Below are 24,787 nucleotides of genomic sequence, written 5' to 3'. Positions count from 1 at the left end.
CCATGGGGCAGGGCCTGCCACAAGGTCAGCAGCCATCACCACCCCCAGTGCTTCCCTTCACCCTGGGAGGGGAAGGTGGGGTGTGTGGCAAGCAGGGGCAATGGAAGGGAAAGGTGGGGGGTGGCGGCAGGGGTACCGTGAGATATGAAGAGTGAGGTCAAGGGTACCCTGACCTCGAAAAGATTGGGAAACACTGGTCTTGAGAAATTCCCTTTTTCCCCCTCCCCCCCCCCTTTTTGACTTCTTTCTTGGATCTGCCTTTTCTTCGGTCAGTAATGGACACTAATTCCCACCTGTCACAAAAAACAGGGACCAGAGTGGGGACTGCCACCTACCTTGCCCCCCCCCATCCCCTTTTCTGCTCCCCCTGCCCCCGTTTAACCACTGGATTTGGAAGGTTAACTTTACTGAAGAGGGGGCAGGTTACTCCTGTTTTCTGATACCCTGGCACAGCCCCTTGTTTTACAAAGGGAAGCAGCTTGGCACAGCCCCCAAACCTGAGGAATAGAGTACCAGAAGTTCGTACAGAAAGTAACAATGTGTAGCTCTAGGAATTGCCGGAAACTCTATGGTGAAACTCTACGATAAAACAGAGTTTTTGGCGATTCCTAGAGCTGCCCTTTGTCACTTTGGCCCCTTCCACACATGCAAAATAATGCACTTTCGATCCACTTTCAGTGCACCTTGAAACTGGATTTTACTGTGCAGAATGGCAAAATCCAGTTTCAAACAATTGTGGAAGTGTTAAACAAATTTTAAAACAAATTCCCCTTGTGATACTGTGCCCCTCACAACTATTCCTTCGGTTGCCAGGTACTGCCTGACAACCCTACTCTTTTCTGCCTCCCAGTGGGAAACTGAAAGGTAAGCACACAGGGGTGCCCACCGAGCTTTCCTCTGGCTGCAGAAAGTGCTCCCTGCTTCCATGGCTGGGAGTGAGAAAGCAACCAAGTTGCTGGCCAGTTCAAACCCATTTTGGGCTCCCTTAGCCAAAATGTACATGTTGGTGTCCCTCTTTTGTATGTGGGAATAGAGAATGCAACAGCCTCTGGCCTATTTAGTCCAAAAACTAGTGGCGCGTTGAGGACTCTGCTACAAAGATACCTGCCTTTCTATGCAGAAAAACAAATATTAGCCCAGTGGCCCTGCTGTCAACAATGCGAGCCTCCATCTTGAGTTTGCCTGATTTAGTCCTGGGTAGAGCTTATGGAATGCTTCTGATAATAGACATCCCCCTTTCAAATATCTTGGGAGTCCCACCACGGACTGAAGGCAGAAGCCTGGCAAGTAGCATCCTTGTTGTAAATTGCCAAGGAGACAGAACGTTAATTTGAAGTAACTGGACTTATAGATGGTGCCTTGGAAAAACTCCCTTAAGAGGCTGGCCAAAGAATTCCCTTTTAAAAGAAGAGAGGGAAATTACACATGGTTAGGCACTGAGGTCTTTCTCAAGGCCTTGTGACACGTTCTATCCCAGACTCTACTGTTTCTCATCTTCAACTTCCAATTGTCTCTGTCCTTCCGCTCCCTGAGTCAGGTGACCCAAGGCAGCACCAATTACGATCTCTGTGACCTGTTCAGGGGGCCACCACTCCAAAGTTCAACCCAGTTTCAGAGAGGGAAGTCGAGCTTGTTGACCAGTGTGTTCAAGACCCTTGGAAGACTGGTCCCTTGAAGCTTTCTGAGGGAAAATGACACATCTAGAATCTATGTGGAAAGATGGTTATTCTCAGAACCCTTTCCATTATGCTGGCTTGCGTATCCTGGGATTTTTAGCAGGCCAGTATTATACAGAGCTTCTACAGAAATCCCTAAATCTCTGGGTTTGCACTGGTTCTTAAACACTGTACTATACTGTTATCAGTCCCTTAAGCCCCGCGCTACTCTCCTCAAGTAGCGTGGAGTCCCCCAGCACTCCCCATGACAACACAGCCGCCCCGACGCTGACGCTGTCGCGCCCCCTCAGCGCGCGGCATCCCTGGCGCTCTTGTAAACGGCGCCTTTAGATGGGGATGCCCGGGCGCGCACCAGGGATTCCACGCGCTGAGAGCAGCACGCGGCATAGGGTGGATCGTGAAGAGTGAGGAAACGCCCTTCCATAACTACTCCGACTTTGGCAAGAGGGAAGAGTCTTTAGAGGCAACTCTGAAGTGTGGGTTTTTTAAAATTTCCTCTGCAGCTATGGAATCTCCAGTTATTTTGCTAGGACAGTCTTCCTCCTGATAAAGGAATTAGCATATTCTTTTTTAAAATATTTTTTTTATTTTTCACACATAGACAAACAACCAAAACATACAAACATTAAAAAAACTCACAACCCAATACACATCCTATATTGACTTCAAACTATCTCATCTTTGATTAAAAACTAACTCTAGATTCATACATATAATTAAAACAATAGTTCAATAGTTCTTTCTTAAATGTGTTCTAGTGTTTACAATTTACCATTTTCTTTACATTTCAAACCCTGCCACTACTTCTCTGTTTGAATAGATTTTCACAAGATATTCTGTAAAAGTTGTCCAGGTTTCTAAACAAATTGTTGTCTCTTAGTAGTGTCATCAACTTTGCCGTTTCTGAATATTCTGTAACTTTCAAAATCCAGTCTTCTTCTGTTGGTGTCTTATTGTCGCTCTGTTTGTGTGCATATAAAGTCCTTGCTGCAATCATTAAGTACATAAACAAAGTGCTACATTGCTTTGGAAAATCCTCTCCCATTATTCCCAACAAAAAAGCCTCAGTTTTTTGCTCAGAATTGTTATGTTCAAAATCTTGTTTATTTCCTTAAGTATCATATCCCAAAAACTCTTAGCCTCTTTACACATCTGCTACAAGGAATTAGCATCTTCTAAGCCCAATTTTCCTAGAACTGTTCAGGGTAACAGTTGGGATTAGGACCTGGGGTCTTAGTCACGGCAAACTTTTCAAATTCCAAGCTCTTTGAAGTTCTTCTGGTTGAAGTTACCATAGAGATAAGGGCAAAAAGGAAAACTTACCTATGGCAAGGCAAAAAGAAGTCGAAGTCAGAGGTGGAGCTACCAAGGGACAAGGGGGTGCACATTGCACTGGGCGTGCGCCTGGGGTGGAAAATCGCCCCCTGTGGTGCCCCCCCCCACACTTACCTTTTCTAATTAATTGATTGATTGATTGATTGATTGATTACACTTATAGGCCGCCTCATCCCTGAAGGGCTCGAGGCGGCTCACAGTATGGCTGTTCTCCAAGACAGCAAATCAAAACAACATAAAACTTAAACCCATTAAAACTTAAGCAGCAGTTACTAACAACAAATATAGATTAAAACAACAGAAGTTGTTTAAAACAGAAGTTGTTTAAAACAGTTGTTTAAAACACTGTTTTAACACCTTATTGAAATAGTGCAGGCTGGAGAAGCAGCCTGCGACCCCCAAGGTCTAATGGGAAGTGTAGTTCCCGCCAGGCCATTTTCAGCCTGAAGGGAACAGGCTGCTTCTCCAGCCTGCACTGTTTCAATAAGGTAAGTGGGGGCGGGCACTTTGGAGGGGGGTTGAAAACACAGAGTTTGTACCAGGCATAGTATATCCCAGCTATGCCTCTGGTGGAAGGTTAAGCAGTTTCCAGCCTTTTTGTATCTGAATTCCTGCAAGTCAAGTTATCAACATGCAAAGGGGTCAAGAACTGTTGTGAACATCTCCACAAACGTGTGCATATTTCCTTTATTAACCGCTCTGCCTCCAAAGGAAGGAAGAAGCCACAAGCATGAAGCCCATCTTGCCCTTCCCCACGGAAGCATGGGAGATATCTCCAGCACTTGAGCAACCAGTGGCTTGAGTTGGTTCCCCAGAAACAAACTGTAATACTGGCCAAGGAAGGGTACCTTGTCTCCCACGTGGATCCGGGGGAAGTATCCGAGGCATCTCATGGACATTGGGGTGATGGAGCCCCTCCACTTCACAGCAGAGTGCTCCATGTATTTGACAGTGGCAAAAAAAGATGCAAACATAAGAACCACCTTGAATCAGATTAATGCACAGCACTGAACTTCCAGAGTATGCAAAAATTCACATGGCACTGCTGCCTTAGTGAGCTTCCAGATGATTCTTTTTGCCTATTACTGTTATTATCTGCCCTCCTATTCAGTACTGAGAATCTGAGGTCGATTCCCCACTCGCCATTAAATGCATGCTCGGCACTTCAAATACCCAGGTTTCCTACAGAACTCCCCACTACACCAGCACCGAATGCGCATTGACCTCGTTTCTGTCACTCCTCCCACCCCCAGCATGCATTATAGAACCTGGAAGGAAGTCAACCTTTTCAAAAAACCCACAGTCAATCTGGAGCAGTGGGAAAGTGGTGGGGGGTGAATTCAGATTCGAACTACCCGCCCTTGCGAGTGACATGGAGCCTCCCATCCAATCAGGAAGCAGTGGGCTGTGCGCGATGCGCGTGCAGCCCTTTTTAAAAAATTCCCTGTGCTGAGATCGATGTGGATTCGAAGCAACGTGGAATTATTTTGTGTAAAGAAATATATAACAGCAGTAAACCCTGAGTGATCTGTAATAATATAGTTATGGGCAATTTGTAAGAACGAGGGAGGGTTGAGATCGGGCTAGCCCTTAGGGGTGGATGCACTCCAAAGCAAGAGGAAGGCAGGAGGCAGCTGGAACTCTCCGGAACTCCAGCTGGCTTTGCCATGGAGGATCCTTGCTCAGAAGAATTCCCGCCCAGCAGCAGCCAATCAAGATAGCCCCTGAGCTGAACGCGCATTCAGTGGGGAATCTTGCCTTTCTGCTGCCTGAGGCTCATTTGGGGGGAACCAGCTGCAGTGGGGAGTGGGGAGCATGGAACCGGGATGAAAAGATGCCGATTCTTTTCAAACCTGGTTCAATCGACATTCTAAAAGTGAGTGGGGAATCGACCTGGGTAAGGTTTCTCCCATCCCAGCTTCATCTTCTTCTCTCCCTAAACACAGTCAAGCTTCTATTTCAAGGCCGGGCACCCACCGCACATCCTTCAATCCCACATCAAGTCACACAAGCATGGCTGCGCTTTATTGGATGCCTTTATATGTCACCTTTATTCGATGCATTTATACGTCACGTTTCTGCTCTTACATTCATGGCAGTTTACCAGTCACAATTAAGGGAAGGTATAGTTAATGTGGTTTTTAAAGTATTGTAAAATGCTTTGAGGATTTTATCATCAAAAAGCACGACATCATTGCCGTAAATAAAACAGCCGTCTGCAGTAGCGATGGGCACAACAGAAAATGACTGGGACAGGAAGAGGAAAGGGAAACAAGAACATTCAGGGGTGAGATAAAATTACTTCTGACACCCAAGTGGAGTAGCTGTTGCAGAAGACGGTTGGGAGTGTTTCCTATTATATCATAGTTTGGCTAACTCTTGCCATTTTTCTAAGAGTAATTTCTATACACCTTCCGGTTCTTGTGGTGGTCATTGACCAGAGTCCTTCAGTTAATTTTCTATTTCCCCGTTTGTATTTTTCTGAAGTTTCTATTACCCCGTAGCGTGTTTCTTGTTGGAAGCAAGAGCAGACACGCACATCCTACCAGCCATCGGCCTGCTTATACATATATGTGTTGTAGTGTTTATTTATTTACACTATTTATACTCTGCCTTTTTTACAGGGACTCAAGGTGCAGTGCATATAGTTAGTCAGTAAATCATTGAATGGGACATTCAGTAACCAAGGCATTAGGATTTTAGAAGTCCGAAACCAGAAAGAACTGAAGCATAGCATAAGTATTCACATGACCTATTAAGCAGTACAGAAATTACAGAATAAGGTACTATTTATAAAAAGGTACATATAGTATATCCGAGCAAATTCATATACCATTTTGTACGATGCATCCCTATAACCTGCGCAGGATAGTTCAGTTTTGCATAGTTTGCGGAAGGCCAGGAGAGCTTTCCTTATTCCTTTGGGCCGACCCTTCCACGAGGCAGGTGTCACAATGGAGAAAACACTATGTTCAGTTCAGAGACCTTTATTAGGCATCAGGAGATAAATATAGATAAAAAACTGTGTGATAGTATAATCCCGGTACAATTTGACAAACAACTGCTCATATTTCATAAAGTGCAAACTTCAGGGAAATAATAATAATAATAATTTTTTAAAAAGAGACCCAGAGGATTATTTCACAATATTGAGCAGGAATTTGGCCACCGTATTGTCGAAGGCTTTCACGGCTGGAATCACTGGGGTGCTGTGTGGTTTCTGGGCTGTGTGGCCGTGTTCTAGCAGCATTCTCTCCTGACGTTTCGCCTGCATCTGTGGCTGGCATCTTCAGAGGATCTGATGGTAGGAATGGAAAGCAAGTGGAGTATATATACTGTGAGGTCAAAAGGTGAGGCCATCTGAATAGAGTAGCCTGGCCACCATTTCCAATTGCTTGGGATCCTCATTGTTCAAGAGGTGGTTCAATTTAAAATTAGAGGGGTACTGGTAACGAAGTGTTTACCCGTGCCCCCCCCTAATTTTAAATTGAACCACCTCTTGAACAATGAGGATCCCAAGCAATTGGAAATGGTGGCCAAATTCCTGCTCGATATTGTGAAATAAACTGTTTTTGCCCGTTTCCAGGTTGACCCCCGCAGATGTCCCTGTTGACCTGAGTGAAATTGTCATGGCAGAGTATAGGGAGAGAGGCGGTCCTGCCAATAAGAGGGGCCAAGGCCAGGAAGGGCTTTGTATGTAATAGCCAGTACCTTAAACTGAGCCCAGTCACAAAGGAACAGTCAAGGGTGCATCTGCAGAATGGGAGTAATATGCACTGTCCATCCAGCTCTTGTTAATAGAAGAGTCTTGGCATTCTAGACCAGTTAGAGTTTCTTGAGTAGATTTTAAAAGAAGTCCAATATACAGTACATTAGAGTGGTCTAGCCCTAATGTTACAGCAGCATGGATCCAGGTGACCAGGTCAGCTATGAGCTTTTCCACACGGGCCAATTATCCTAGGGTGGGGGCGGAATTAAACCCAGTTTGGACGGGAGCTTTGCTAAACTGGGTCAGTCCCACTTTGAACCTCCCAAGGTAGGATATTTTTAAGAATTGCACTATGTGTGATTCTTTTCAAATATCCCGCCATGGTGCCGAGGCCAAGCAAATGGCCCCGGCAGAGAGGTGGGTAGACGGCGGCTGCATCGTCTCCTTTCTCCCCCCCCCCCCCAATACCAGTGCCTGCATGGCTACACAGGTGCGGGTGGCCAGCTGGTTGCCACTGCGACACCAGCCTGTGGGTGGGGGGAAGGTCCTTGGGGTGTGCAGAGGCGGGGCACACCCAGGCTACCTGCCAGGGTAAATGGCCCCTGCGGAAAGGGCCAAAGTCAAGGGGCCATCTTATGAGCTAGGCTGAGTTGATAGAAAGCTTTTTTTGCAGCTGCATTTTTGGACCATGTTCTCTTCCAGGGAGCACACCCAGCCTGCCAGGTAATGAGAATGCTTTGAGAATTGCAACCTACCCTATTTTCAACAACTGCTAGCTAGGGTATGTTAAGAGATAGGGGCAGGGGATTGGCGTTTATATCTCCTTTGCTTTGGAAACCCTTGCTCCATCTGGTGCTGTGCTAAAAGATACCTGTGACTTTTATTTTCAATAAATACCTTTTAAAACTTTAGATGTGGAGAACGGTTCTCTGTACCATGAATGCCCCACTGTCTTGATTGCGCTATCTAAACAGGAGAGAGAGGAAGGCTGAGCAGCTTTTCCTCCAGGACCTCCAATCTACCCAGTGGAAACCAGGAGAGGGGAACCAAGGGGAAACTGATCTTCCCCAGCGGAACCCAGGAGAGGGGAACCAAGGGGAAACTGATCTTCCCCAGCGGAACCCAGGAGAGGGGAACCAAGGGGAAACTGATCTTCCCCAGCGGAACCCAGGAGAGGGGAACCAAGGGGAAACTGATCTTCCCCCAGCGGACAGTCCTCAAATGATCAGGTGGTGCCAGCGGTTCACCCAGAGAGAAAGCTAACCCACCCCGGGAAAAGTTGGCAACCCCTGGGAGCATGCAGAATAGGGCCTGCCAGGCAAAGCAAATCTGTTCCACGACAGCATCCATTGATCTGTGACTGGGCATAACTGAGATGCACCTGAGCCTTGTAGGACACTCTCATTAGATACTTCTCTTTTATGCACCCCATGGATGGTCATTGTGTATTGGGCATAATGTTAGTGGTTAAGGATTCTTTTTGAGAAAGGAGATTGGATACCCACTCTAGTCCCAGAAACAAGTTGCATTGACTGCATGTACAATCTGTGTGCTATTTGAGTTTTCTTTGTATTTGTGTGGAATAATTCTCAAGTTCCATCCAATGCAGATACAACTGACTGCGTGATTTAAACCTCACATTTATCCAGGCGCTGGACCCTGCTTTCACTTGTAAAGCAAACATATGTAGGCTCAAGCCTCATGAACCCAGTGACATTTCAACTCTGAATAAACATGCACATAGGAGAAGGCTACGTAGGATGGGGGTGGGTTGGTTCACCTCATCAGAGAGAAACAGACAAGCCACCAAGTCGGCCTCTAGTGCCAAGCCATGTTGAACATTTGGCTCTGAGACATCCCTCATTTGGCACTACAAATGATATCTGTAACAACAGATTACCTTATAAGGGGCAGAGATAGAGGCCCCTTCCGCACACGCAAAATAATGCATTTTCAAACCACTTTCACAACTGTTTGCAAGTGGATTTTGCCATTCCGCACAGCTTCAAAGAGCATTGAAAGCAGTTTGAAAGTGCATTATTCTGTATGTGCGGAATGAGCCAGAGGCAGTTCCAGCCAGTCTTTTCACTTGGTTTATTTTATATCCTTGGAGCAGCAGCATATTTTTCCCCAAATACAGGTCTGATGAGAGGTGTGGGGGGGATGATGCTCATGCCCCCCCCCCAGTCAACCTCATCAGCCTTTAGCTGCTCCACAATAAATTCAGGTACCCCAGGCTAAACAGACCATCAGCTAACAAACGGATTACTGAATCTCGACTTCAACCATCAGGAAATCCTTGAACAACCATGGACTTTTATTGAAGAATAAGACTTGTTTGTTCCGAAAAATGCTGGGGACATCCGGAAAAGTTTCAGAAAGGATTTTCCTTTTGCGTCTTTGAGCAATTTAACGAGGGTAAGGGAAAAATAAGGCACATTGGAGGTATAATTCCTTCTCGAGGACATACAAACTGAGCTATGAAGCTGATTTCTTGGTTTTGAATGCTCCTTACTAGGCAGGGCACTCTCCAGTAAAGTAACTGGTTTCAACGTTTACAGGACTGAGACTGCTCAAGAAGAGGTTTACCAGGAGAAAATTATCCAGAAGGAAAGTGGAAAAAACAGCAAAAACGATAGAAAGAACAGGTAGGAGAGAACAAAAGAAAGCGGAAGATCAGAGAATCAGCAGTCCAGAAATTTAGAAACATGAATCAGCAAGTGTCAAAAAGGCATCAAAAAGTTCGTTCAGTGGCATTGTGAAAACCAGGGGAATTTTACTTAGTTTATCCTGGGCTTTTTGCTCACTGAATCTGATGGGATAAAGAGTAGGAGGAGGCTGGATTTCTTCCCTGCTTAGATATGAAAGAATTGTGACAATTGACAGGGTGATTGTAAGGACACAATCCTGACAGTAAGCCTCGTTGAGTAGAACTGAGGACATCCCGTTAAGGTCCTGTTTCTCCCTGCAAGTGTCCCTTTTTTTTGTATTTTTTTTCTGTCCTTTTCCTACCTATTTCTTTTACATGACTTGAATAATTGCGACACTCGTTGTCACCGTGAAATTGCTGGAAGAACTATCGATTCTTTTTCCTCCCTGTATGTATACATTAAATAATCTCAAGTACTGTTTCCCCCCCCCTTTGCTGCCAAAGCTATTGCTCATTAACATTTTCATATTGTTTTTCACGATCAAGATTTTGCAGTTGCCGTTAATGAATTTCAGAATTTCACACGGAGATCTGTTCCATGTGCTCAAATTCTGTTACACGCATGGAAGCTAGCTTACTTCCCATTCATTCCACGAAGGGAGCTGATACTTGCGTGCTTCCCTTGGAAGCATGACTCAGTTCCATTTATGAAACAAGTGAAGACTCCTGTGTTCTCAGGAGTTCAGTGAACGCATATATGCTCAACAAAGCGTGGGTCAGGTCCACAGAGTTCTGGTCTTATATCTGTGGCACATATTTACAAAACGGTGGAAAGCGCCATCAAGTCACAGCTGACTTACGGTGGCCTTGTAGGGTTTTCCAGGCAAGCGACATTCAGAGCTGGTTTGCCATTGCCTGCCTCTGCGTCATATTCCTTGGAAGTCTCCCATCCAAATACCAGCCAGGGCCGACTTTGCTTAGCTTCCAAGATCTGACAAGATCAGTTATTTGCCTGTGCGACCTTATACTCCAGATGCTATGGACTACATGCGAAAGTCTCCCTGTCAGCATGGCCAATTGGCCATGCTGGCAGGGGCTGATGGGAATTGTGGTCCATAACATCTGGAGTGCCAAAGGTTCGCCACCACGGGCCTAGGCTATCCAGGACAGGGTATTTACAAAATGGTATGCTGAATTTGCTGTATTTATATCTTCTCTGTATTCTTTGACCTCCAAACAATTCGGGGGTTTTTTGCTATTTTTTTGAACCATATGGCTCCATCATTTTATGTTTTATTTATCCGTTTTGTTCACTTGGAGATTTCTCCTTTCACTAGAAAACTGTTCAGAAGATAGTTGTATTTTAGTGGACCAATAGGACAACAAGTCTACATTGAGTTCTTTTTTTACCAGGCTTCATCTGTCATTAGCGCTCTACTACCGTTCCCGCAGATTATTGTTCCTTTGATCGGGGCCAATGTTCCAATTTATATTTTTTCACCTCTTTATCCTTACATTTTTTTAATTCCATCATTCTACTCTATAGCAGCCTCCATTGCTGCTAAAAGACTTAACAGTCTGACTTTAACACAAACAAACCATTAGACCAGTGGTTCTCAACTTTCCTAATGCTGTGACCCTTTAATACAGTTCCTCTTGTTGTGGTGACCCCCAACCATAAAATTATTCGTGTCTCGGTTCCTAAGACCATCGGAAATATGTGTTTTCCGATAGTCTTAGGCATGGGTCTTCAAACTATGGCCCTCCAGATGTTCATGGACTACAATTCCCATCAGCCCCTGCCAGCATGGCCAAGTGGTAGGGCTCATGGGAACTGTAGTCTATGAACATCTGGAGGGCCATAGTTTGAAGACCCCTGGTCTTAGGCAACCCTGTGAAACGCTCATTCGACCCCCAAAGGGGTTGCGACCCACAGGTTGAGAACCGCTGCGTTAGACAGACATTCTGAATTTTCTGTGCATTTTGCTGGTTGTCCATTTTGCTTTAAATCCTTTTGAATGGTTATGATGGTTGTTAGTCTGGCCTGCATAAGGTTAGCCTGAGCCTGCCAATTCAGGGAACCCAAAGAAAATACTCTATTCTCTCTGAACTGTAAAAAAAAAAAGTTTTCAAGAATCATGGCAGTATTAGTACTCGTTCATTGTGTGAATTTGTGGAACTGATGTTGTATTTTTCAAGTCAAGCTGATTGGGAATCATCCCATACAACAGACACCAGTGTAGCCAGGGGAAGTGATGAGCTCTCCATGTGTAAAATAAAAACAAATAACCGGTGTGTGTGTGTATGTGTGTGCTTAATTGTCCGCCACCCTTACCTTCCTCTCATTCTCCTATCCTGTAATCAACGGTTCCTTTTCACCTTTCACCAATTTAAATGTGTTACCTTGTCCACACACAAATTCAGTCTGTATGTTTTCTCCTTTATTATATTGTATTGGCGGTTAGGAAAAGGGGAAAAAAATTAAAGCAGATAAGAGACAGGCACAAAGTTGAGGGGCAGAGTAGGGGAAATGCGCATGAAATAAGGGAGGTAGAAACAGAGAGCCCAGAAGGAATAGTGATTGGGTGGAAGCAGGGAGGGCAATAAGGCCCCGAGGGCATGACAGAGATGGAGAACCAAGGACACTGAAATGAGTGAGTGGGTTATAACTTTCTAGTAGATAGAACTGACTTGAACTAATCAGTTAAATTGGGTACACATGGATTCTGTAAAGGAAAAAAAGGGCATGCAAGACCTTAGTCTAGAACAGGGGTAGGGAACCTGCGGCTCTCCAGATGTTCAGGAACTACAATTCCCATCAGCCTCTGTCAGCATGGCCAATTGGCCATGCTGGTAGGGGCTGATGGGAATTGTAGTTCCTGAACATCTGGAGAGCCGCAGGTTCCCTACCCCTGGTCTAGAAGTAAAAACAAGCACATCTCTCCTTCTTGTTCTTGGTAGGCAACATAGTGGCAGTATCCCGAGTTACTGATAGGTACCCCAGTTCAAAAGCATCTTGTGGGAAGGGGGTGTCCCTGAAGAATGCAGAAAACCAGGAGGCAGAAGAGCCCCCTCCGTTTCAGAAACCAAGGACTCCTAGTTGCTGAATGCAGGTTTAGCCTATTTTCCAGAGGGCTTCTTGGCTGTTGCGGTCTCTGAGGCCCCTTCCGCACATGCAAAATAATGCGTTTTCAAACCACTTTCACAACTGTTTGCAAGTGGTTTTTCCAATCCGCACAGCTTCAAAGAGCACTGAAAGCAGTTTGAAAGTGCATTATTCTGCATGTGCGGAATGAGCCTGAGGGAGGAGCGGCCTCAAAGGCAGGAAGTGACGGGAGACTGAAAAAGGAAATATAGGGAGAACATCCATCCCTCCTCTTCCTCCTCTTCTCTGTATTGCATTTGTGGATTTTTGGAGCTGCCTCATGTTGCCACGAAGTACCAGAGCCTGCCTTCCTGCTTGCCTTGTCTCTCTATACATGAAGCACTGATTGTTTGCACTAGACTTTAAAGTTAATTCAGTACACAAGCTGTAAATAACGACCTGCCCTTTCTACACTTGCTCAGGCTCCACACAGACTCTGTGTCACTTGCTCCTGTGGGAAACTGGAGTCTTTGATGACTAGATAGGGCAACTTTTATGTTGCATGTAAAGATCTGTTGTTCCTTCATCTTTCTTGCTGCACAGCATGGAAACCAACACAAAGCCTTACTGATCTGACACTATTCTGTAAGCATGTTCACCGTTCCTTCTTGCTCAGTTGGGCATCTCTGAACATACAGAGGGGAGGAGATTGCCATGGAACTTGCGCCTCTTTGCATTAGCCACCCCAGGTGATGCTTTTATTTGTCGCTTAATTTACAGCCGCAGATATTTGCAACTTGAAAAAAGAAGAAGGGACCTGCAGGAAGTTTGTCCTAAAATGGTATTTTGATTCCAAGACGAAAAGCTGTACTAGGTTCTGGTACGGGGGCTGTGGCGGAAACGACAACAGATTTAACACACAGGCAGAATGTGAAGTCCTCTGCCTTTCAGGTAAGGGCATGACATCTTTGCCGCGTGACTTGGTTTTGAAGAGCGAGCAGTGAATAAGGATGTGAAATGTTTATAACTCCTCTATCCTGCCTTTCCCCGCCTGAAAAGGGACTGTTAATCAAAACCATTTTCAGTCCAGATTGGGAATAGGGTTTGGGTCAGAAACAACCTTCATCACCCAAATTGATGATCTTCTCGAGAAAATGAGGAGGATGTTGTTATTCACCTAGTCTTCTCAGCAGCTTCCAATACAATTGACTTTTTCCATCTTAAATTAAGAGGAATTCCATCTTTAAATTAAATCAAGCCTTCTCTTGATTTGTTTTGAGAGCCAGCGTGGTGTAGTGGTTAAGAGCAGGTGGATTCTAATCTGGAGAACCAGGATTGATTCCCCACTTCTCCACCTGAGTGGCAGAGGCTCATCTGGTGAACCAGATGTGTTTCCGCACTCCTACATTCCTGCTGGGTGACCTTGGGTTAGTCACAGTCCTCTCCAAACTCTCTCAGCCTCACAAGGTGTCTGTTGTGGGGAGAGGAAGGGAAAGGAGCTTGTAAGCTACCTTGAGTCTCCTTACAGGTATAAATCCAAACCCTCCTTCTTTTTCTTAATGCTATCTTTGTATAATATTTTATTTAACTTGTATTTATGATATTTTACATGAATTGTATTTTATTGACATAGTTAGCCACTCTGAGCCCACTCCACCAGGAAGAGCGGGTTATTAAATTGAAATAATAATAAAGATGTGTTCGGTTTGCAAACCCTGATCGAGGTTTCCTTTACCGGCCTTTCCCCATTTCATCGTGAAGTCCCCGCTACTATTTGAGGAGAGAAGCGCGGGGTTCCTCCTCCTTATCGCAGGGCAGGGGCAGCTACAGTTAATGCCGCCTCTCGCCAGCTGCAGCTTTGTCGCTACTTCTTAGCGCTGGGTATCCGGTGGGCGCTCTTCTGAACGGCGCCTTTTGACGACTTCGCGACAGAGCGCTGGGTCGTAGACGCTTAAGCGCTGCTTGGGATTGCCGCTACTGAGAGCAAGACAGCGCGCGGCATAGGGGGGATGGAAGGGAGTGGGGAAAGGCCCAATGATAGGACGTTTTGGCGTTCATTATTTCATAGGGTTGCCGCACGTCGGAAGTGTCTTGACGGCACATGACAAACAAAATCCTAATAAAATGCCTTTGCTTTTTCAGCTCGTGTCAATTCTGCTGTTGTGACAACAATAGGAACTTAAACAACCGTGGAACATCAACACATACCTCTAAGAGTACCTGGAGTCATCTATTGCCAACGTAGCCCTCATAGAAGCTAAGGGTGTAAACTACCTTACACTGTCTATTTCATGCTTTATGTTCCATACAAACCTTGAAGAAAGAGTTTTTGCTGCACATCTTTATCAATATGGTGCTAAATTGTGGACGGGACGCTAAACATGCCGGGGATATAATCTATACTTTTCAACATTACGTAATATTTACCCATCACAGATCTATTCTGTTTGAACAATTTACAGTTTCCGCTTGGATTCCGGCATTACGCCTCAAACTTGGGCAATGTAAAAAATTAGAAAATAAGAAGGGGCGGGGGAAAAAAAAATCACTGCAACTGTCATGTACTTGCTTTTATGATTCCCACAACTGAGCATAACTTTAGATGGAAAGCCTTATGTAAAAGGGAGTAGCCAGTTCTCAAATGCAAGCAGTTTGACTTTTCAAGCTGCCTTCACTCTTACTGGATTATGCATTTTAGCAACTCTCTTTTCTCGTGTGTGATCAATCAAACTAGGGGGGGGGAAATGCAACCTTCCTTGATACGGATGCACTGCTGGGACCAACGACTGAATTAAAGAATCTTTGAAACATGGTGTAGAATGTTTTTGGCAATCCTCTATTGTTGTGTGTGTTTATATATATATTTTTGCAGGGGCGGGGGGGGGGTCTATTTTTATTGGTGGTTTTGTTTCTAGGATTTCTATACAAAAGAACTTTTAAATAAAGTTTAATTGTGATTTGGAAAGTCTCGGGGGTTTTCCTTTAGCAAGAGTAACAACATTCTTTGACAGGGGTGCTGTGTGGTTTCCGGGCTGTACGGCCGTGTTCTAGCAGCATTCTCTCCTGACTTTTCGCCTGCATCTGTGGCTGGCATCTTCAGAGGATCTGAAGATGCCAGCCACAGATGCAGGCGCAATGTCAGGAGAGAATGCTGCTAGAACACGGCCGTACAGCCTGGAAACCACACAGCACCCCATTGATTCCGGCCATTCTTTGACAGTTCAGATAACCCTGGGCAGTTTCTGCCACTTCCAACCATGCCCACAAGCCCACAGCCCCTTCCGCACGTGCAGAATAACGCACTTTCAATCCACTTTCAATGCACTTTGCAGCTGGATTTTACTGTGCGGAATAGCAAAATCCACTTGCAAACAATTGTGGAAGTAGATTTAAAGTGCATTAGTCTGCTTGTGCAGAAGGGCCCATGTGAAGTGTCATCCATCTTTTTTAACTGCCAGCCAGGCAGGGCCAGGCGGCCAGCCACAGCTCCATGGCCACACCGCCCTGTCGCTCCCACAGAGACTTCCTAGCAGCATGGGGAGGCTTAAAAAGCAAACATTCCTCTCCACTGCCAAGAAGCCTTCATCAGAATTAATGGACTTGCGCCATCTTTTGAGGTTGCGTACATCCGAATACCTGGCCGCCGATGCAACATGCGAATGTTGGCTCCTCCCCCCAGCCACACCTTTGGCCTGCCCCCGCTATGCTGGTGGCAGGGGCGCTGGAATGCTGGTGCAGAATCTAGTGTCCAGTGCTCGGGAAAGCCACGGTGTCCTCACACAAGTGGAATTATCTCTCTCCCGGGGTAAGTCTCCCAGGGAGAGCAAATTTGCCCGCATGACCACACGCCACTCCCATGGGCAGATTCCCACCCCCTAGATGGGGCTCTAATGGTTGGTGGGCTACAGTTGGTTAGGGACCAGTAGTAGATTTATGACTTCTGCAAGGAGGAGGTGTGAAGTTGGCTCGTCTCAGTCGCAGGTGTCCAAGGAAGTGGGTTCCAAACAGTAGTTTTCTTGTATCTTCGCATGCACTGTCTGATGATATTTTGCTGTCCTTGTAGCCGCTCTGCAGTGCAGTGGAATGGCAATTTTGACGGTTCCGGAGGAAAGGAAAGCTTTCCTTGCTTAGAAACCAAACCACAGCACATTCACACAGCCTCCTGGTAATCCTAAAGTAGTCCAGCAGAGCCTGTAGTTCACCTTTGGTCTTCTGCACAAGCACAAGTCAACCACAGAAGATAGTTTTCCCTGGATTTCTAGTGCTTTTTGGAGGTCCACATGGGTATCTTCTCTCCCCAGCCCCCCCATGTGTGATAGAGTGTCCCACCAAAACTCACAATTGTGAAAAGTCCTTTCGTTGTTCTTTTGCTGTCACAAAAGGTCACCACCATTAAGATTCTTCATCTCATCTCATTGCCTACATCTATTTGAATGCCACGTCACGAAAGGTGCTCTTTAAAAAAATGTGAAGAGTGTAGAACTGGAATGATCAAAACAGTCTGTGCATAATGTGATTGGCTGTGATCCTGAAGGCCAGAAATGACAGATCTTTGAGGCTCAAATCTGCTTTGTGAATAAACTGAACTGTCTGTCTGGAGCCCAGGCTAATGCAATGGTTTATTCACTCTATGAGTTTTATACCATTTGCAGATCTGTTTGCATGAATGTTCTCAAACCACAGCAGGAGTATTAGACCTTCCTCTCATTTGAAAATCCTAGCATGTTGCATAAGTCAAGTTAGCAAGAAAGTTCTGAAATGTAGATGTTCCTACCTAAAGGAATTCTGGATCTCTGAAGGAGCTGAATAAGATAATTGAGTTTGCAGTTGCATAGATGTTTTGCCCTTAATTGGACTTGCATAGGAAGAAAGGAGAAGAGACCCTTCGTTTGTTCCTTTGCTTCAATTTCTCCATACAAGACACAATCAGAAAGCAACTTGTGGAATCTAAACTCGCATCTGAGAAACAAAATGACGCCAACTAACCCTCGGTCAAAGGAATTGCTGCTGCTGGCACATGATGTCTTTGCCTTTTACGATTGAACTGCCTGAGCACAGCATCATCAACACGGCATATGGAATAGCAAAAAGCCAAGAATCAGATTTAAGATTCTGCAAGTGTCAGGACTCAGCCTGTCAGTGCCAAATGGCAGGTAGGGCAGGGGGAGGCGGTGTGCCATTCTCTGATGTGGGGCGAAAGCCAGGCACCTTTCCTTCGGCGCCCCAGGGTATCCCGGACACAGATCTTATCAAAGGAAGGCGTGAACTGATCCCAGGCTCGCAATGCTTTGTAGTGAATGTTTTGTCATTTGTAGAGGGGAGTAGGAGCCATTTGGCTCGGTGGGAGGGGGCAACGGGATATAGGTAAGGGGTTTGTGCGCTGGAATCGTCAGATTCCTCTTTTACAGTGTTACCTACGCTTTGAATTAAAGGCTTTAGAACGAATCCACAGCTTCCGTGATTTCTAGATCCGAGGTCTGACAGCAAGATGCAAAAAAGAGAAAAGGACCAGCAGTACCTACCATATCATAAGAACATAAGAATGAACCTGCTGGATCAGACCAGAGTCCATCTAGTCCAGCTCTCTGCTACTCGCAGTGGCCCACCAGGTGCCATTGGGAGCTCACATGCAGGATGTGAACGCAATGGCCTTCTGCGGCTGTTGCTCCCGATCACCTGGTCTGTTAAGGCATTTGCAATCTCAGATCAAAGAGGATCAAGATTGGTAGCCATAAATCGACTTCTCCCCCATAAATCTATCCAAGCCCCCTTTAAAGCTATCCAGGTTAGTGGCCATCACCACCTCCTGTGGCAGCATGTTCCAAACACCAATCACAAGCTGCGTGAAGAAGTGTTTCCTTTTATTAGTCCTAATTCTTCCCCCCAGCATTTTCAATGAATGCCCCCTGGTCCTAGTATTGTGAGAAAGAGAGAAAAATGTCTCTCTGTCAACATTTTCTACCCCATGCATAATTTTATAGACTTCAATCATATCAAATTATACTATCTTTTTTTTTCTTATTTTTTTTATTTTTTTTAAAATTTTATTATTTCAACCATATAAAACAATATTACACAATACAAAACAAATTTACAGTAAAACTTCACATAACACATCCATATAACACATATATCTTTTCTTCCTACTTCTTTAACTGGGTGAATAAAGAAATTCCTTTCTCCACAGATTCTTATCTTATTCCCAAAAATAATATACTTCGTACTTACTACTCCCTAGCAGCCTTAACTATATGTCTCTAGTTAGAAAAAAATTTCTTTTTCCATAATACAAGCAAATGTTTTTGTATATATATTCAAACTCATATCCCTTCATATATACTCAAACATAAGTCTATAATCAAATACAAATATATCTATCTTATATCTTATACACTTGCTTTTTTTAATTACTATTATATATATCCAACTAATCTATTTCTACAGTAGATATTTTTATATTATTAATTCACAATTCTTATTTTCTCATTAACTATCCTTATGACTTATCTTTTTTACATGTTACAGTACTTTACAATATCTTTACACTCCTTCCTCGTATCCATATATTTTAGCAATGGGGTCCAAGTTTCAACAAAATCTTTGATGTTTTTATTCTTGATCAGCGATGACAGCTTTTCATTTGTTGCGTATTCTAGAAGAGCGCTCAACCAATCTTCAATTGATGGAACCTTTTCTAATTTCCAGTTCTTGGCTACAAGTAGCCTCGCCGCTGTAGTCATATAGAATAAGAGTTTTTTATATTTTAAGTTGATTCTTGTTTTCTTACACATTATGTTAAGTAGAAATAGCTCTTTGCTGAACTTTATTTTATTACCCAAAATTTTTACAATCACAGTATATATTTTTGACCAATATTCTATTTTTTTACAGTTCCACCAGATATGCTCGTATGATCCTATTTCTTCCATGCATCTCCAGCATTTGTTATTTTTTGTTTTGTACATCTTTGGTATTTTCGCTGGGCACAGATGCCACCTGTAAAACATCTTAACCCAATTTTCTCTTAAATTTATATTTTGTGTAAATTTTATATCTTTCCACATATTGTCCCATTCTTCTAATTCTATGTTATGACCTATTCTCTGTGCCCAGATAATCATATTGTTTTTTTATTCTTTCTGATTCCATTTCTTTTGTTAATAACATTGCATAGATTCTTTTAATTATATATTTTTCGTCTTTAAATAGAGCTTCCCAAAGGTCACACTTGTGTAGTTCAAACCCTTTCTTTACATCCTGCTTGAACTTATCCTTCATCTGGGTATACAGGAATCTCTGGCACTGTTGTCCATTTACCATGATTTCTTCCCTTTCTTTAATTTTCCAGTTATTATTAGTCCCTATAACTATATCCTTATATCTTACTGCATTATATATTACTTCAATTGGTCTTAATGCTACTGCTTCTTGTGGAGATATCCACCCTGGTGTTTTTATAAGTGTTGTTCTTTTATATTCTTCCCAGACGAGCCTTAAAGCTTTTCTAATGTAGTGATTGTCGAACTCTTTGTTTACTTTAATCTTATTATGCCATAAATATGCATGCCATCCATAGATCAGATTAAACCCCTCCACATTTAGTATTTCCTTATTTTCTAGCGCCATCCACTCTTTGATCCAAACCATGGCTGCAGCTTGGTAGTATATTTTTAAGTTTGGTACACCTAACCCTCCTCTTTCTTGACTATCACACATGTTTTTGTAACTAATCCTGGGCTTTTTACCATCCCAAATATATTTTAATATATCTCTCTTCCATTGCTGAAAACACTTATTAGAGACAATAATAGGAATTGTTTGAAAGAGAAAAATCATTTAGGCTAAAATATATTGTTTTACTGCTGCTATTCTTCCCAACAATGACAGTTTCATTTTTTCCCATCTTACTAATTCCTTCTTAATTTCTTTCCATATCAAATTATACTATCAAGCTGCTGGTCTAGTCTGGATTGTGGACTGGATCCAAAACCCTGTACAGAGAGTAATGAAATTAGAAATGCCAGACCTGGAGGAAGAACTACATAATTGTTTAGGGACAAAAAAAATCAAAGAAAAGAAATTTAGTACAAAATGGAAGCCATGTAATCAGAGACGGGGGACTGTTTAAAATTTGGGAGGCTACATGAAAAAGAATTAGTTTTCCAATATAACCACTAATGTCACCTATAGACAGTGGTGGGATTCGAATAATTTAACAACTAGTTGTTTACAAGCACCATTTTAACAACTGGTTCTGCCGAAGTGGTGCGAACCTGCTGAATCCCACCACTGCCTATAGATCCTTATTATGATAAGAATATGATTAAAAATACTGATTCTGTAACGTATGAAGATATGATAGACGTTCAGAGAGAAATTAAGTCTTGGGCAAAAACAAAGGTCAAAGGCAAAAAAAAACCCCATGGCTATTATATTTTCAACTAGTTTCAAGACTAAGAAAGGAAATAAACACTGCAAGAGGTTTCCAATTATCCAAAAAATTTAGATAAATTCTTTCCTCCAGTTAAAGAAGCAAATTTAGCCATTTCTGCCAATTCCAACAACTTCACAAGCCATTTTTCTATTGTAGATATAGATGAAGTTTTCCATTTTTCATGTATAATATTCTTGCTGCTGCTGTTGTCCGGGCTCGGCTGCAGTGCCCGGACTTACCCCACTGAGTCCCACACCATCTGGCACTGCGGGAGATGGGAAGGCTGCAGAGGAGCCTCTTGCAGGGAGGGTGAAGGCCTTAGAGGCCTCAGAAGCCTTGTTCAGAGGGGAAGGCAGGGAAGAGTGGAGGCTTAGGCCCAGCAAGCCCACAGCTGAGGCAGCGGTAGAAGATGGGCTGAAGAAGCAGCTCAGACCAGGCAGGGCCCCGCCCGCCCACAGCTGAGGCGGCTGTAGAAGATGGGCTGGAGAAGCAGCTGGGATGAGGTAGAGGAACGAGAGAGCAGAAGGTATATAAGGAAGTGGGAAAGGGCAAGTGTGGAGCTGCCACAGCAGCAGGAAATGTGGGTGATGGTGTGAAGAGACAAGGGACAGCTCAATGGTGGGAAGAGGGAAGAGGATCCTAAAGCCCAGACCTCCTTTGAGAACCTAGACCCCGGTTCAAGTTGGTCCCCACCCTGTGCAGTAACAGGGCGGGAGTCATTCACACAAGCTGTAAACACCTCTCCCTGTGAGGCCACAGGGGAGAGACAAGGCCCTGGAAACTCCTCTCCCTGTGAAGCAACAAGGGAGAGAGAGGGGGAGGGTGTGAACTCTCAAGCTAGACAGGGGAAGGGAGGCAAGGAGACCTACTAGGAGGAGGGTGGCGTGGGTGAGGACTGCCTGTACACCCAGTGCTTTGTGGGCGCGGTGGTTTCTTGGCCCTTGGGCCAATTGGGCAGGTCATCGTCTGGGGGGACCAACCCCCAGGTTAGGGAGGAGGGAAGGACACACCTCCAAAAAGGGCCCAGGCGAGGGGGGGGGGAGCGCCACAGTTGTCATATGTAAACATAAAGTTCCATATTTTTTTTCAAGTTGCCTGTCCATAAATCTCAAAAGAAAACTCTCTGGTTTTATTTGTAAATTAGACTGGAATAATTTTGAACAGTTGAATGTATTTGTATCCAAAAATTTTTTAGCTTTATTACAAGCGTACTATAAATGATAAAAAGCCCCCTCATAATGACCACATTTCCAACACACGTTCAAAACATTTTCATATATTTTTGCCAGGTTCTGTGCTGACAGGTACAAATGATACATCATTTTGTAAAATGATCTGCTAAGTAACTGACAGGAACGTTTTTTCCTAGTCAGCAGAGGCCCTTTCCACACTTACCTTAAGCCCTGTGCTACTCTCCTTAAGTAGCACGGGGTCCCCCGGCACTCCCCACTACAGGGGCGGCGACAACGCAGCCACCCCGACGCTGCCGCTCTTGCGCCCCCTCAGCGCGCGGCATCCCTGGCGCTCCTCAAAATGGCGCCTTTTGATGACCCCGCGCAGAGCGCAGGGTCGTGGGGATGCCTGGGCGCACGCCAGAGATGCCACGCGCTGAGAGTAGCACGTAGCAAAGGGCAGCAAAGGTAAGTGGGGAAATGCCCAGAATTACCAAATGCAGGTCCTGTTAGTGAAAAAGAGGGTGCTGATGTCTTTCTATAATGCTCTCCGGCTCGCTGACTTAGGCCTCTTCCACACGTGCAGAATAATGCATTTTCAATCCACTTTCACAATTGTTTGCAAGTGGATTTTGCTATTCCGCACAGTAACATCCAGCTGCAAAGTGCATTGAATGTGGATTGGAAGTGCATTATTCTGCATGTGCGGAAGGGGCCTTAGAGAGGGTCTTGAATTTAATGTGTTACACACTGTCACTCCTGTTTGCTTGAACTTTTCTGTTCTCTGGTTCTGCTTGCCGAATCATAAACAAACACAACCAATCGAGGGGGGAATAGAAGAAAACATGCTGCTTGCATTCGGGGGGGGGGGGGGATAGAGAGAGGCAAAAGCTTCCCCTGATGCCAGATACTATCTCCCATTTCCTGTCAACAATACATGTGCATTGCAGTGACTAACACTCGGGCCGTTTCTGCACAGCCAATTACAGCGTTGTGCTGTTGGTGTTATTGGCAACGCTGCAGCAATGGAGCGGGCGCTCCGTAGACAGGTAGCGCATCTGCTGAACCCCAGCACTTCGCACGGCTGTGCTTTGCAAACAGCGTTCTTTTTTCCCCAGAGTAGATGTCACAGGATTGGCCTGTGTGGGCTGTCATTGTGGGGGGCGGGCTCTGTGGCACCCATTCCTGGTGGGCACTTCACACGACGCCAACTGTGGAGCAACATTGTTGAACAAAACGCTCGGTAAGCAACTTTCGAATAAACCATTGTGGGCCCGCTGGAGCGTTGCCGCATCGCTGCAGTGTCGTTTCTACAGTGACGGCCGTGCAAACTCCCCGCCTATGATGTTTTTACTGTCCTTTCATCGGCTTTTTTGGCCCATGCAGAAACAGCCTCAGAGACACAGCTGTATCCAGAAGGTGTGGCTGCATTCAACAAATGCAACAAACCTTGGTGAGAGTCACAATGAAATTTATCTTATCATTCTGCCCTTTGGAGAAGAGAGAAGCCATAGTCAACAGCAGAGATGCTGAGAACTTCAGTGCAAATGTGACCACCAGTTGAATTTACCCAGGGGCATAGCTACTTATAACCGTGCCCCCCCCCCCCACAGTTGTGCTCCCACCCCGTTTGGGACAAGGGCACAACTGAATGTCAGTGACTGGGGCTGGCCCTGCCCTCAACTTCCATGTGGAGATTGGGTATGGGCCCCAACTGAGTTCACCTGCGCCCCTGTTTCAAACTCTACAAGGAGTTCCAGACGGAGGCACAGTTGAGGGAGGGCAAAGTGCACCCCCAGGAAGTGGAACTCAGGGCTGCAGCCCTCTCATGTTCCCCCTAGCTACACCACTGAAATTACCTTGATACACCTGCTTGACTACTGCAGTGGAGCTCCTCAACATTCCTGATGGATACCCATCTGAGATACTATGCCAAACCCCTTTGCTGCTCCATGATAGCTACTTGGGCTGCAACATAATGGCTCAGGTGAGCCCTCCCAGTTTCCCTTTGAGTTGCTGATTTCTCATGCAGATGGGGTCTACTGCAGGCTATTAAGCCAAAGAGCTGGAGCACGAGTAGTTCCATAGCTGCCTGGGGAAACATCTGCTGAGCTCTTGGCACTTGGTAACTGGATCATGTCTAGTGGCATTATTGTGAATTGATTTAGCAGTTCTTAATTTCACGTAGCTTTCCAGCCCTATTTTATTGTTCTCCATGGCCAGGATCGCTCATAAACTGTTGCAGAACCTAACTTTTTTGTCAAGCAGATTATAGAACCATGTAATTTAGTGTCAACGGTATAAAAGAAATAGGATAGCTTCTTTCCTTAGCTTAAATGGATCCTCTTGTGTAGATTTATTTAGCTTGTTATTTAATGGGTTGAATGTCCCAGATTATCATAAAAGACTGAGGTAATCTTGTAAATTCTCTTTTCTGGTGTTAACAGTTTGCAGGATATCTACTTCTTCCTCTAAGCCACCACTGGAAAAGTTTCATTTAATGTGGAATAGAACCAGTTCCAGCATATGGAAAATAGTCTAGTGTTCAATTACCGTATATACTCACATATAAGTCAAATTTTTCAGTACATTTTTTGTGCTGAAAAAGCCCCCCTCGACTTATATGCAAGTGAGGTGTATTTTAAAAATATTTTAGGGTTTTTACTTTGTCGGCCACCCAGGGGCGCAGTTTTTAGGCTAGTGGCGCCAAAATTTCAGGGTATTAT

At 44.6% G+C, this 24,787-nt stretch overlaps 1 protein-coding gene across 1 annotated transcript in view; it reads left to right on the top strand.

Moving 5' to 3' along the window:
* Positions 1-15,268, top strand: part of COL6A3 (collagen type VI alpha 3 chain) — an 89,894-nt gene extending 74,626 nt beyond the window's left edge. Inside the window, exons 33-35 of the mRNA XM_048506261.1 lie at positions 9,282-9,368; positions 13,236-13,406; positions 14,598-15,268. Coding sequence (XP_048362218.1) covers positions 9,282-9,368; positions 13,236-13,406; positions 14,598-14,638 — 299 coding nt within the window. The 3' untranslated portion in view covers positions 14,639-15,268. The remainder of the gene's footprint in view (positions 1-9,281; positions 9,369-13,235; positions 13,407-14,597) is intronic.
* The last annotated feature ends 9,519 nt before the right edge of the window (positions 15,269-24,787 follow it).

The sequence above is a fragment of the Sphaerodactylus townsendi genome, linkage group LG01 (assembly GCF_021028975.2).
Source record: "Sphaerodactylus townsendi isolate TG3544 linkage group LG01, MPM_Stown_v2.3, whole genome shotgun sequence".
Classification (NCBI taxonomy): domain Eukaryota; kingdom Metazoa; phylum Chordata; class Lepidosauria; order Squamata; family Sphaerodactylidae; genus Sphaerodactylus; species Sphaerodactylus townsendi.
Note: the sequence above shows the minus strand (reverse complement) of the source record. Positions and strands in the feature narration are given on the sequence as shown.